At 43.5% G+C, this 14,076-nt stretch overlaps 2 protein-coding genes across 7 annotated transcripts in view; one reads left to right on the top strand and one right to left on the bottom strand.

Moving 5' to 3' along the window:
* Positions 1-1,485: 1,485 nt before the first annotated feature.
* klhl12 (kelch-like family member 12) overlaps positions 1,486-14,076 on the bottom strand; it is a 16,425-nt gene continuing 3,834 nt past the window's right edge. For 2 of the 6 annotated variants that reach the window (XM_025059305.1, XM_017036111.2), the window contains exons 2-13: positions 11,405-11,579; positions 5,948-6,174; positions 5,663-5,816; positions 4,760-4,977; positions 3,938-4,087; positions 3,715-3,829; positions 3,533-3,639; positions 3,257-3,452; positions 3,003-3,161; positions 2,408-2,506; positions 2,129-2,315; positions 1,486-1,653 (exon numbers count right to left, since the gene is read on the bottom strand). In XM_025059305.1, coding sequence (XP_024915073.1) covers positions 1,527-1,653; positions 2,129-2,315; positions 2,408-2,506; positions 3,003-3,161; positions 3,257-3,452; positions 3,533-3,639; positions 3,715-3,829; positions 3,938-4,087; positions 4,760-4,977; positions 5,663-5,816; positions 5,948-6,130 — 1,695 coding nt within the window. In that variant the 5' untranslated portion in view covers positions 6,131-6,174; positions 11,405-11,579 and the 3' untranslated portion in view covers positions 1,486-1,526. The other 4 variants (XM_008319537.3, XM_017036110.2, XM_025059306.1 and 1 more) reach the window with 4 other exon arrangements.
* On the top strand, positions 7,491-13,932 carry ptpn1 (protein tyrosine phosphatase non-receptor type 1). The gene is given in 10 exon segments (XM_008319536.3): positions 7,491-7,951; positions 9,774-9,864; positions 10,271-10,371; positions 10,910-10,976; positions 10,979-10,992; positions 11,079-11,216; positions 12,115-12,324; positions 12,412-12,573; positions 12,707-12,879; positions 12,956-13,932. Coding segments are annotated over 10 exon segments (1,320 nt in total). The 5' UTR covers positions 7,491-7,894; the 3' UTR covers positions 13,263-13,932.

The raw sequence follows: 14,076 nt of genomic DNA, 5'->3' as shown, positions 1-14,076 counted from the left end.
CGCGGCTGCCGGGACTTGTTGTTTAAATAGTCAGTGTGTGTTCGGTGTGATTGGCTTTCATACGTTGAGTCAACGTTCCACAACCGCAAATACGGATGTCGGTCCAACTCTGACCGACATTATGTGCAGCAAAACAAATGGCGTGAACAGCACACGGCAGACCGGCCCTACATCCGTGACGTAGGCGGAGAGCGAGGCCAACCAACCGTCTCCACACGGCAGAGGACCGGTGCAACAGATGGTGTGGAGCCATAAAGTGTTGACCTCACCACCATGAGGTCAGACCCGGATCACGTTAAGATCCCACTACGACAGCATCCAACCACGGGTTGTTCTCTAGCTACAGCGTTCGGTTACGTCAGTAATTAGTTTAAATAATTCATCGTGTATGACCTGCAGAACAAGACACTGTTCTAACTAGGATAACCTGTGGAACTAAATCTCTGACCCGCAGCCCCAGGTCAGGTCATAATAATAATAATAATAATAATAATAATAATAATAACAAAAAAGACCACTAGCCTGGACCAGTCTGGGCCACAGGTTGTCGGTTAAAATGCCAACAGTTTCTGCAGCGTGACAAAAGATGTCAATCTGAATATGTCAAAATGTTCATCTTTATTAAAAAAAAAAAAAAACCCAAACCAACCTCAGTCGGCGAATGACACCAGTGTTTTAGTGGCATGCGTACATTCACCTTTACATTATATTAAAATGGACACATTCAGTTTTACAGCAATAAAACAGTAGCATTGTGGGTAATGGAAGCCTTCCTGTGGCTGGTCTTCACTCCGTGAATTTACATATAAAATGTGACTGCATCACAGGTGATCAAACGTACTCACTTCGTTGAACATCAGGTGGCGCTGGGGCAGCATCATCTGTCCTTCGTGGACATGTACAAGTCCACGTTTTCAATGACGTGATTCTTCGATTTTGTCCGTTAAATAAACAGTCAACTGCTATGATTCAGCCGTCGTCTAAAACAAAGTCTCTCTGGTGTCGCACTAGAAATATAAAATTAGTGATTTAGTGTGACGATAACGAATAAACTCTGTCGTAACGCAACTGGAATCTAAAATAAACCTACTGACCCATTAATGACCTCATCAATGTCAGTAAGTACACTTGATGACCGCACCAATGTACCGTTACTACCGTCAGTCACATGGGAGGCAACATGATGTCCACCGGAGGAAGTAGGTCAAAGGTCATCAGGCATGTAGCAGCACCCGGGGCCCGACTCTGCTCTAGCTTCATATATTTGTATCAGGAGTAGAAATATATTGCACTTTGAACTAAAAAAATAATCTCACAGCTGAAGACGGAAACAACGTTCACTAATGAGAGTCATGAAGGTGGTGGTGGGGCCCCCCAGTGGCCTCTTTCTGAGGCGCGGTCAGTCCGACAGGAGAGACGGGGCCGATCCGACTGGCATTTTTAACAAAGTCTAGCTGATTTTTCCCCACCCCTCACCCTCCTCACCCCCTCCACCGTCTCCTTCTGGGTCTGGCTCTCAGTGAAGATCACTTCTCTCGTAGAACGCAGACGCCGGCGTCGCACCGCTGTGTGGCCATGGAAGTGACAACCTCCCAGGAATCGATGACAGGGTCGTAACATTCAATACTGCTGAGGAGCGAGTTCCCGTCATATCTAAGAGAAGTAGGGTGATGACCAAAGAGACAGTGAGAAAACATCGCAATTTCATTTTTGCGATATTGTGACCATATTCTACAGCACTGTAACGACTTGGAATGGAACAGCATTGAGTCTTTACTATGACGACACTTTGACTACAATTGTAAAGGCTCAATATATCGTCATGCCTATGGTAGAGCAGTGTATCTCGATATATGGTATCGTTGCCCCATGTATTGCGATACGTATCGTATCATCAGATTCTTACCAATACACGGCCCTAATTAACATATTATAACTTTTTTCACATCCAAAGATAATGATTAGAGTTCAAAGTTCTACTGTTACTTCATTGCACAGCATGTCATTGGCTGATAAATAGACCAATCAGAAAAAAGAATCTTAAAATACAGCTGACCGTCCTGTTGGATTTACTATGAAATGAAAGAGAAATGAGTACAAATGAGTACACTTCAAAGTTTGGTCTCACCCAGCGATGGCGTAGAGTCGTCCTCGGAGGACGGTCGCTCCGACGTAACACCGAGGGGTGGTCATACTGGCCACGGTGGTCCAGTAGTCTGTTCTGATGTTGTAGACCTCCACAGAGTCCAGGTGTGACACCCCATCAAAACCTCCCACTACGTATATGTGGTCATTCAGCAGAGCAACACCGGCCCCTGGAGACAGAAAGAAATAATAAAAAGAATCCTCTGAGCTCAGAGTCGAACACGAGAGGTTCTTCTTCTTTCTTTCTTCTCGTCTCACCTACCTGACCTCTTGGTGGCCATGGGTGTAACACTGGTCCAGTGGCCTGTGTGTGGGTCGTAGCGCTCCACTGAATTCAGAATGTTCAGTCCATCATACCCACCTGTAGGGGGCACATTAGGGAATGTTTACAACTCTGATCGAGGTAAGTCTGTCTCTGTCAATGACTAATGACTAAGTAACAGTTGAAACTCTTGTCACCAAAATGGAATTTTAGACAAAATTAACAATGTAACAGAACCAGGCAGACACCAGAGCACTACTATAGGTCAGAACTAGGAACTGCAATTAAAGGATTTTTTTATGTATAATAATAATAGTCTGTCTCTCTTTACCTCTTGACATTCCTTTTTTAAGAATCAAAAATAAAATGTAAAGACTCATTGGAAATACCACTGGTTAGAAATCATTTAAATTATACTTTATTCACTGCTAGAAAACCTTTACTTTTCCACTGAACTGTTTCTACTGATTTTATAAAAAGTTTGAGGAAAGATTCACCGATAATGAAAGTATCAAAGACGACCACCTGAATCACTAACCTTCAGAGAGAAGGTAACCAAATATATAACCAAACATAACCCTCATTTCCCAAATACCTAGGCAGTATATGAGTCCACTGGCCACCACCAGTCCAGCTCCTTCTCTGGCTGTCTGCATATCTCCCAGCATGCTCCACTGGTCAATGTTCGGGTCATATCGCTCCATGCTGGTATGACGCCTGCTGCCGTCGAAACCTCCGGCCACGTAGATCATGTCTGTGGAAAGAGGAAAAAAAACAAAAAAAAAACTCAGAGAACGTTGAAGTAAAATAAAAACCCTAACTGTGTTGGAAACACAACTGTTTTCCTACCTCCTAGTGTTGTAGCCCCTGCAAGGCCCCGCCGCACGTTCATGGTGGCGACCGTGTACCACACCCCGTCCTCGTCTGCGGTGTAGTCCAGGCACTCCACGGAGCTGAGCCTGGAGCGACCATCGTAGCCTCCGATCACGTAGACGCGGTCGTGGAGGGACACCGTGGCGACGTAGCGCCTCTTCCGGGCAATGTTCTGTCGAAGACGCATTGGTCGATACATATATCTGAGATCTGGGGTCACAACAAAATATCTCAAGTATGTAGTTTACTTACAGGCAGGAAGCTCCACTCTTGTGTTTTTGGGTCGTATTTTTCAACGATGTCTATCGGTGACTGCTGGCTGCCGAAACCTCCGATGACCAACAGAACTTCTTTGGCACCTGAGGAGACCAAGGTCTTAAGTTTACACCATCATCAACAGAGTGGGCGGAAAAAGTTGGACTAAAGATTCCCACCTAATCTGGCTTGTGTTCTTGGACCCTGCATTTCGCTCCTCAGTTCTGGTCTCAGGTGGAATTTCTTGGCCTCGTCAACGAGGTCTCGACACGGCAAACTGCAGCGGATGAGGGGCTACAACGAGCCAAAACAGGCTTCAATACGACGGTGATGGTGAGACGCTTTAGTGTTTATAGGGAACAGTGTGTGTAATCACACGACGACCTGCTCTGCTCCGCTCACCTCGGCATCAATGACATCTGTAATGTAGCGCGGGGTCAGCAGGGGCAACCGGACGAACTCCAGCATGTCCGGCAGATACGGCTCTCGCTCTTTACGGTTGTGTTTGACCCAGTTTAACACGGCTTCAAACACGGGCTCCTCAGAGTCGACCTTCACACGACGTCAGACACAGAGAGAGAGAGAGAGAGAGAGAGAGAGAACTGTTCTATTAATATGTTCTATAAATACAAACATCTCTAATAATCCTACTTATTAGTAACACTGATCAAAATACAGATACACAAAATATTGCGATATTTTGTTTCATGATGATATGACGACATCCTCCATCAGTTATCGATTTTTAATCACCAATTCCCAGTCCAATATTCCTGGTGTTGGTTCTTTTTCTTTTTTTTCTTCTTTTTTCTTTAGTGATTCCAAATGTAGATCCCTCTGTTCCAGTGTTAGGAACTGATGTTCGGATGGAACAGAGTCTGAGACTGAAAATTTCACTGTAATTAAAGTTTGAGGAAAAAAAAGAGATTGTGCTTATAGTATTGCAGTATATCGCAATATATCGTATTTTTACCTCATGTTTTATGATACCTATCGTATCACCAGCTTCTTGCCAATACAGAATCCCTGCTAATAGCCATGTGAATTTTAATAGTTTCTCAGACACAGTGCACTATTATATGATTGAACATATTGTTATGTGTAATTATAATTTGCACAGAGGTCTGTTTTTTTTAATGATTTTTCTAAATGATTTTATGAGGTACACATGGTACATTTATTTCACTTAAAATACCCTGGAAAAAAGCGTGACTGCAGTCCTACCTGGATTTCATCACACTTGATGAGTTTCTCCACCTCTGTCTGACCGAGCAGCATGAACTCTTCGTGCTGAACCACCTCAGAGAAATGCTTCTGGGAGAAAAGCTCGGCTGCCTGCATCAGATCCAGGCAGTTGTGAGTTTCGGCAAAGTCACGAATGCCCAGGCAGTTGGAGGGATCGAGCTGACTCTCCAGAAAATCACAACACGCTCTTTTCACCCCTGGGGAAAACAAATGTGCCTTGTTACGTAACTGTACACAAATATACTGCTATCTGCTAGATAGAAATACTTGATGGAACTTGGAAGGAATACTCCCAAGTAAGTCATCGTTTTGTGGACAAAGATGTTATAACAGCACATGAAAACCTTTAATTATGAATAAAGTATAGTGCAACGATGCATATATGTATTTAAAAAAAAAAGACAAACCAGAGTCAAATTACTCGTATGTGTCATACTTGGCCAATAATGCTGATTGTCAGGACCTTCCATGTGATTATCAGTATTTTATTAAGACTCGGTCAATTCAGAGAACAGCTACAGATTAGTCCAGGAAGGAGGTTTGAATATATTCTATTTAAAACCTGTGCCATAATCGGTCTGTGTTCCTCTAGAAGAGCTCCTGTGATGTCATAGACCAATGTTGGATGAAAGGATGTGGCTCAAAAAGTGGCTCCTTTATACCCAGAAGGTTGTACACTGGAAGTCCACGGGTCTGAGTGGGATTTTTCCTATTTTACTCGTCTGTTTTTTGGACTTGCTTTGGACATGGTCATTAAATTATTAAAAATGAACTGTACGTCCAGCAGGTAACGTTTATATATGTAGATATAGGCACATTTTTACTCTATAGATTAGGCTCCTTCAGTTCTAAATGAACTAAAGACAGATCTTGTAAACCCACCTTTAAGTTGCAGTAAACAAGCTGCTGGGAGAAGTTCTTGAACGTTCTCTACCGTGACCAGCACGGTCTCTGTGTAGACAAAGTCCAAGAGGATCTCCATAGTTGACGCAGTAAGGCCCTGAATGTCCACGAAAGATTTCCCCTTTTCAGCGAGCTGCAGGAACACAGCAGCAAAAGACAAGTGTTAAGATTTTATATATGTATATATATATTCATATATATATGTATATATATACTTGTAACCTTTACCTCACTAGTAAACATGGCACAGAACGTAACCATTACCTCACTAGTAAACATGGCACAGAAGTAGTCACTGCAGGCAGCCAAGACGATGCGATGAGCTGGGAAATCTGTGCTCTCCACTCTCAGGGTGATGTCGCAGAGGGTGTTGCTCTTGCGAAGTGAGTTCATTGCGTTGAGGATGGACTTGGCGTGGGAATTGGTCATGATGTCCTTCGGTGCCATGCTGCCTTGAGAAGCTCTCAAGGATGTCAGAGTACTCAAGGAGTCTGAAACAGAGAGGCATCGTTGTTATGGCACGGCCGTAACAACATCTGATCGACTCTGATCTCATCCTCCGTACATTGACTTTGTGTTTGAAGGTCCACCAAGAGACTCGGCCGGCCTATTGACCCCTGGCCTGGTCTTTTTGATAAAAACTACATCAATATTTACACCTTAGGTAGAAAGAAAGAATAAAAGAGAGGAGGTTTGACACATATCACCATTAGCTCCATGACAGCACCACTGTCCAGGACTATTATGAGATGATACAAACAGTGAACACTGAAGAATAATCCTATGACAAACAGTCAGATGTGATTAGTACAATAACAGTTGATTTCATGTTCCATTTGTTCTAATAACATGTCATACACTCTTTAACATTTGCATACCTTCCATATTTCCGAAAACGTTTACGTAATCATAAAACTATTCTGTGTCCAGTGTTGACATTGATGTATTTTCTTGTAAAACATTACTCAAAGTAGAATTATTACTTTTTTTGCCTTTAATGCAGTGTTTTGTTGTTGTTACGCCACGCGGTTGTCAGGGACTTACCGTTAAAGGATTTGAACACTTGTTCCACCACTGGGAGGCAATAACTATAACTACACATGAGCTAACAGCAGCCCAGCACAGCTGAGGGCTAACGCTAATGCTAAACAACAACAACAACAACAGCCACGACAACAGCTCAGAGAACGACAGTCATAGAAAGTGACCGGCAGCCACGGGGGAGACAAAACAAGAAGAAGACAAACACAGAGACGCTCGTGACTGAACTCAAACGGAACCCAGAGACGTTTACACTTCAGTGTCTTTAGCTGTTACAGCTAACCTGGATGGCACCTCAGTCCCTGGTCCTTTTTCGTCCTGCTGTCACCCAGAAAGCAACACTGGACTGCGGCTAATTCATGATAACCTCTGCCTCCACCAAGACACGCGCGTCTGTTGCTTCACAGCACTTTGATTTCATTCCCATCCCGGGTTTCTTTTCTTTTCTTTTTTATTCTACTCGGAGCCTATTCTGTAGCACAGCAGCCCACATTCTCTGACTACACGGATTGGCCATAAACACACCAGTAGCGCGTTAACGTGCCTGGACGTGTGAGCGTGCGCGTCTCCGAGACCTGACGCCTCGTATGAGCGAGTGTGCAACAACCGTGAGTTCAGGAATTACATTTCCGGGTCTGAAGAAGAAAAAGCCTTACGGCTGTGTTATAGCGGTGTAATGACTCAGTAACACGCTAAAAAATATTTTCTGAGAAGGTTAATAAATTTTAAAAAAAAAGACGAGAACAAAATTGTAGAAGCCTTACGGCTGTGTTATATCGGTGTAATGATTCAGTAACACGCTAAAAAAAATTTCTGAGAAGTTTAATAAATTAAAAAAAAAAAAAGACGAGAAGAAAATTGTACGTCGAGACATTTCGTGTTTTTACGCATTGAAGGACAGCAGCTTGACGGTGTGGGAGGAGCCAGTGTCGTGTTTCCGCTCAGAACAGAGGTGATCTCCCCAGCCGTACCCAGAAATTAGCTTAGAGTGACGGTACTGTAAAGAAAACTTTACAGTACAGTACAGTAAAAAAAAAGCAGGGGAGCTGCGGGTGTAGACACCGGCGGTAGAACGAGGAAAGAGCGGTAGAAGAAGAAGAAGAAGAGGAGGAGGAGGAGGAGGAGGAGAAGGAAGAGAAGAAGGAGGGGGAGGCAGCTGGACTGTCAGCAATGGAAGCCGAGTTTCGGGAAATCGATGAAATCGGGAGCTGGAACAGCGTTTACCAGGTACGAACTTGTGTTTATTAGAGGGTACACGGAGCTCCAGTCACCGGAGCTGTCACCGGTGTCAACCCACAGTTGCTCCTCTGCAGCAGCAGGGGTCGCGGAGACCGTGAGCTGAGCTGAGCTGAGCTGCTGAAGTGTAGCCTGGGTTCCGCTTTCTCACAGCAGCCAGATGATTTACGAGTCTGCCAAACATCACTGATCACTGATCACGACACGCATGGTATCCTAACGAGTACAAATGTGTTCCTGTAGTCATATTAATAGTGTATATATATTTTTTGACCAATCATTGCCACCTAAAGTATCGTGATACACTATACAGCTATAGGACGTGTAATTACAACTGTCATATCGCGATTTAACCATATCCACAATCGCAAGAAGCAATAAAATAATGACAATTTTGGTGTAAACCTAATCAGAGGGAGGTCTTTATAATTTGTTATGAGTTTATACTTATTACAGTAACAGTGATGATTTCTGTCCAAGAAGTTGTCAAATGAAATGATAGTTATTCACCATTTCTGAAAGGCACAAGTCCGTACAGTATTTACGTGTCTTAAAGTTCCTTTTTATTAGCACTGAGATCTGGAGGACATCTCCTGAGATCTCCTGAGATCTCCTGAGATCTCCTGAGATTAAGGACATGGCAGTGTTGGTGAAAATTAAGTGAGAACTAATTCATCCTCACATCCTTTTACCAATGTCCACTGATCTTTCTCTTCCTCCACCCACACACCCTTACTGTATCTGTTCATGACAATATTCATCACGGCAAACTTAATCTCTGTTCACTACATTTAAAATCCACAAACATTTGTACGTGTGCACTGACAATATTCATCACGGCAAACTTAATTTTCAAACTTCCCGATTTGCTGTCTCATGCCGACAGCGTCGGGGCGTTGAGAACTTGAGAACTGTTTCTTGACATTCCTCTTTTTGTCTACACCATGAACAGGCAGAAAAGTTCAAGTACCCCTACGACGCTGCCTGCCTTTCTTCCGTCCCCAAGCCGTCTCTCCGTCCCTTTATTGTCCCTACATTTAAAATCCCTTCTCTACCTCCTCCACACTCTTCCCTTTCCTGGCCTTTTGCTCCGTCTTGTTTGTCTTTGAACCACAGTGGTCCAAATCCCTCTATTAGTCTTGGTTAGCAGCACTGGGGGGTGATTGTAGACAATCTTGGCCTCAGCAGACCCAGTGTGTCAGTACTTTTTGTGGTCCACATATTTTGTCTGGCACAGGCGGCTTCCTGATGTAACCCTACTCATTTTGCTGGACCCGGGAAAAAAAGACCAAGGAAACACGGACTCTTTTTCTATGTAGCGGTTTGGACACAATCTGTCCAACAATCTGAGGTGGAGGTTGTTACGGCTGCCTCAACAAGATCACCAATTACTTTCTCCCTCACTGAGAGCTGCCATGACAGTAATTTAAATTAGGCAGAAAATGCCCCTTCCTGCCACTGGGGTCAGGAGTGGGGGGGGGCAGTGGTTGAATTCAAAGCATTGAGCCGTGTAGCATCCGTACTGCGGGTTGTTTTTGGTGTCTGTAATGTTATATATTTTTTTTGTAATGACCTTTTTGAAATATAAACATTGTGTCGCCAACTTCACAAATTTTGACCAATTTTGAAATGTTACTCGAGAGTCTTTTACAATCAGACCACAAAAAGCGGTGAGAAAAAGAAATAAACCAAATGAACCAGCGTTCTTTGGTAGGTTTTATCGCCATGGTAACCATGCACGACTTCATGTTAAATTATGTTTTCAGCGTGATACGGTGGAAATGTGATATCACTGTGTCTTGTGCCTTCCCAGGATATCCGTCACCAGTCTTGTGACCTTCCCTGCAAATACGCCAAATTACCGGAAAACAAGACTCGGAACCGTTACAGAGATGTTAGTCCATGTAAGTTGTGTTTTTATCTCCCTGACGTGTATCGAAACATTGTTTTTCTTAACGTTTCTTTACGCACTACAACGTCCGCGGTTCTGTTTGAAACGTCAGCCAGCGATGATTAATTCACATTACTAACGGAGCTACTTCATCCACTACGACAGCTAATGCAACAATGACGTCGGAGGACGCAGTGTTACACAACGGACAGAAGAAGTCACTGCAGTCACAGAGATGTCAAAAGGACACGATCCTTCGAGTTCCCTATTTTCATTATTACCACAAATACTTACAAATACTTCCCAATAATTGGTGTGAACTCAACTTTGGCAAAAGTGTGAAATGAAAGTCAGCTGAAAGCCAGCAGATCCTTTACATACGATTTCCTTCACACATTATTTCTGTTTTTCCTCCTCAGTTGACCACAGCAGAATATGTCTGCAGCTGGGTATGAACGATTACATCAATGCCAGCCTCATCACAGTAGAAGAGACGCAGAGGAAATATATCCTCACTCAGGTGAGCGCAGAGAAAACCAACGCAGTAAAGTTGAAGAACTAAATCATTAAAAAAAGTTTTAAACACTGCCTGGAGACTAATGACCAAAGACGTGACATTTAAAGAGAAATACTACCCGGATTATATTTATATTTTAAATGTTTTAGACACAGATTAAAAAGTGATGTGATTTAAGAGACAATATTCGCTTCCTTTAACAGCCTGTTCCTTAGTTTTATTAACTGGATAAAGTACCTACGGCTGAGGTTTTGCTGCGTACTGTCATGCTGTGAGCCAAAAAAAAACCAAAAACATTAAAATGAAGATTTAAAAAAAAATTACTTTGGAGTTTTTCCACCACAAAAACATTAAAATGAAGATTAAAAAAAAAAAATTACTTTGGAGTTTTTCCAAGATGCATTTTCTAGTGTTGCTAACGATCTATTGTCTGTGTAACACAAAAACATTAAAATAAAGAGTGTTGCTAACGATCTATTGTCTGTGTAAAGTGATATTGTTGATGTGAATGCACAGTTCAACCGAGGGTTCCCTTTTTTAGGGACCACTTCCACACACATGTGGCCACTTTTGGGAGATGGTGTGGGAGCAGAGAAGCCGCGGCGTGGTCTGGAAAAAGGATCGGTGAGTCCTGTTGTTGTTGACGTTGTTGTTGACGTTGTTGACTACTCTGTTCGGTGCAGTGTGTTTAAACCTTCTCTGGTGTTCAGGTGAAATGTGCCCAGTACTGGCCTCACAGAGAGGAGGGGGACGCCACCTTTGAAGACACCAACTTCAAGCTCACTCTGGTCTCAGAAGACATCAAATCTTACTACACAGTCCGTCAGCTGGAGTTGGAAAACCTGTCTGTAAGTGACGCAAACACCGACCTGCAGCATGAGATGTGTTGACGCCGATGGAGATTTGATTTGTAAATAAACATGAAAAACGTGTTTAAATTATGTTCGATGACGATGTTTTCGTTCAATCAACACTTGGGTTAGAATCACAATTCAGGCAAAAGATGGAAAATATGGAGTTGTACGCTTGACTTTACCTGAAGAAGATCACCGTTCTGTCTGGGTGGAGTTCTCAAATTCATACCGAGGGGCGTGGGTTCTCCTAGAACCCTGGTTTCCTCCCACAGTCCAAAAACGAGCAGATTAAGGATAAGGTTGATCTGAATTGATCTGATTGACTGCTTGGATTGACTCCAGCTCTTCTCCCTGACCCTGAAAAAGATGGTAGAAGATAGTTTTGTTTTTTTTTACCTGAAGGAGCTTAAATAATCAACAAGCTTTGGAGCAGAAGTTATAATGTGAAAAGTCCAAACACGTACAGTAGTTGGCGCTGATTTAAGTTGCTGTAAAGCTGCTGGCACAATCGGCTACAAACATCGATTTTCTTCAAAAACATCCTTTTTTTAGTAGTTGTTAAAAGATCCGAGTCATTATCTGAGGATTGATGGTTCCAATCCCAGCCCTGGCTTTGAGCAAGCAGCAAAAACTCTCTGGGTTCACTGAATGGTGTGTCCAAATGAGAGTAATACCCCTTCAGAGAGTAAAAGGAAATTTAAATTTCCCCCAATTTAAAAAAAAATCTCATCATAGGCTCATTTCTTTTAAATACAAAACCTACAGAATGTAGTAAATGAACCGGACCAGCGTTTGATGCTCCTGAAATCATTCACTTCTAAAAAAGGAATCACTTTCCAAACTATTTAATTGTGACTTTTTAGATCTCTATCCCTGTGATTCTTCTCTGCAGACTCAAGAGACTCGGGAGATTTTGCATTTTCACTACACCACCTGGCCAGACTTTGGGGTACCAGAGTCTCCCGCCTCTTTCCTCAACTTCCTGTTTAAGGTGCGAGAGTCCAGGTGCCTGAATTCAGACCACGGCCCAGTGGTCGTTCACTGCAGCGCCGGCATCGGCCGATCAGGGACCTTTTGTCTTGTGGACACGTGCCTTCTGTTGGTCAGTACTGAGTTCTCCTGCTCCGACTCCAAGCTGTGTTGGTTTGTAAAGACTTCTGACCGACTCTGTTCCCACTGTTGACTGCAGATGTCGACCCGAAAAGACCCATCCTCGGTGCGTATCCGGGACGTTCTGCTGGAGATGAGACGCCACAGAATGGGCCTGATTCAGACGGCTGATCAGCTCCGTTTCTCCTACCTTGCGGTCATTGAAGGTGCCAAATACATCCAGGGAGATACGTCCCTGCAGGTGGGAGCTTCCTTTTCATCTACTCTTTGTTCCATTGATACAAAGTAAATTTGATCTTTAAGAAATTGGACACATCGAAGGAAGCTTGAGACACTGGCTGCTTTAAAAAATACTTGTGTTTTTCCATTTAAAGGAGTCATGGAAGGAGCTGTCGAACGAGGAGGACGATCCTCCAGAGTTCACTCCTCCTCCTCCTCTTCCTCCTCCCAGAGACCCTCACAACGGCAAAGTTGAGCCATCCTTTTTCCCAGGAAGCGAGGAGATTGTGCAACGCACAGAGACCCGGAGCTTGGGGTGTTCACTGAGGTCAGCTGAACTTGTAAACGTTGACCATGTTGTTGAAAAAAATAAATTGTTTATTAAACTTGGTCTTCTCATTTAGCTCCTCAGCAGACACCACAGTGCGGAAAAGGAACGTTGCTGCCACCCCGTTTCTTCAAGGCGACCAGGCTGACGGCCACATGGTTGGCCAGGATCTTACCTCTGAAGTTTCTACCAAATCCCAGGAGCAGGAAAAGCAGGAGGAGCAGGAGCAGGAGACCAGCAAGCAGAAATCAGCAAAAACAGCTGAGCAGCCGGAGGGAAACTCTCCTGCAGCGGCGGCCTGGTCCCCTCTTGTGGCCAACGTGTGCCTGTGCACGGCGCTGGCTCTCAGTGCTTACGTCTGTTATCGAGTCTATTTCCACTGATGCCTTTCCTCCACTTTTTGGTTCCCTCCCGTGTCTGTCTCTACTAATGCTGCGAAGTGGACTCCACCGGCCCGTCCGCCTGCTTTACTCTGTGCCACAGCAGAAGATTTGGACTCCGACAGATCTAGAAATTCCTTGTCTCATTCAACACATGCGTTGTAATGGAGGTGGAGGGGGCGGATAATTGTGAATGACTCCCCCCACCTGCTCTCATCCAGCCAAACATTGTATCCATGTGTCATATTAGAAGCTCAGGGCCTTTGTTTTTTTCAGGCGTCACCATTTTTGTGTGGTCTTCGACTTTAACGCAGACTAAACAACGATGCAACAAACATGATTATATTTACATATCAGTCAGTCGAGGGAAAGCTCGTCGACTGCTAGTTCCGTGAACCAGGATAATCGTCCAAATGTCGGTTCTGTACGTTCTTCCGTTTCTCAAAGACTCAAATCTCCAACATCCATTGTCTAATTTCTTCTCCATCTCTATCTCCACAACCAAACATTGTGACTTCATCTCTAACTTCGCCTCCAGATGGCGCCACCTTAACTGTCCCTCTCATCCTGTCCATCATGGTTGTTCCCAGTGGAAACCTCAAGGACTAAGATTCCCAGAATGTTTTTCGGAATAATAACAATTTTAAAAAGTTTAAAAGTACCAGAAACAAACATAGGACTAAGATTCCCAGAGTGTTTTTCCGAATAATAACAATTTTAAAAAGTTTGTGTAAAGTTTAAAAGTACCAGAAACAAACATTCGCAGTTTCACTGTTGTAAATTACAATATTTTAACATCTGGTTTCTCACATGCTGT

Source organism: Cynoglossus semilaevis, chromosome 10 (genome assembly GCF_000523025.1).
Source record: "Cynoglossus semilaevis isolate Cse_v1.0 chromosome 10, Cse_v1.0, whole genome shotgun sequence".
Classification (NCBI taxonomy): domain Eukaryota; kingdom Metazoa; phylum Chordata; class Actinopteri; order Pleuronectiformes; family Cynoglossidae; genus Cynoglossus; species Cynoglossus semilaevis.
The sequence above is the reverse complement of the archived record's forward strand: the minus strand, read 5'-3'. Positions and strand labels throughout refer to the sequence as shown.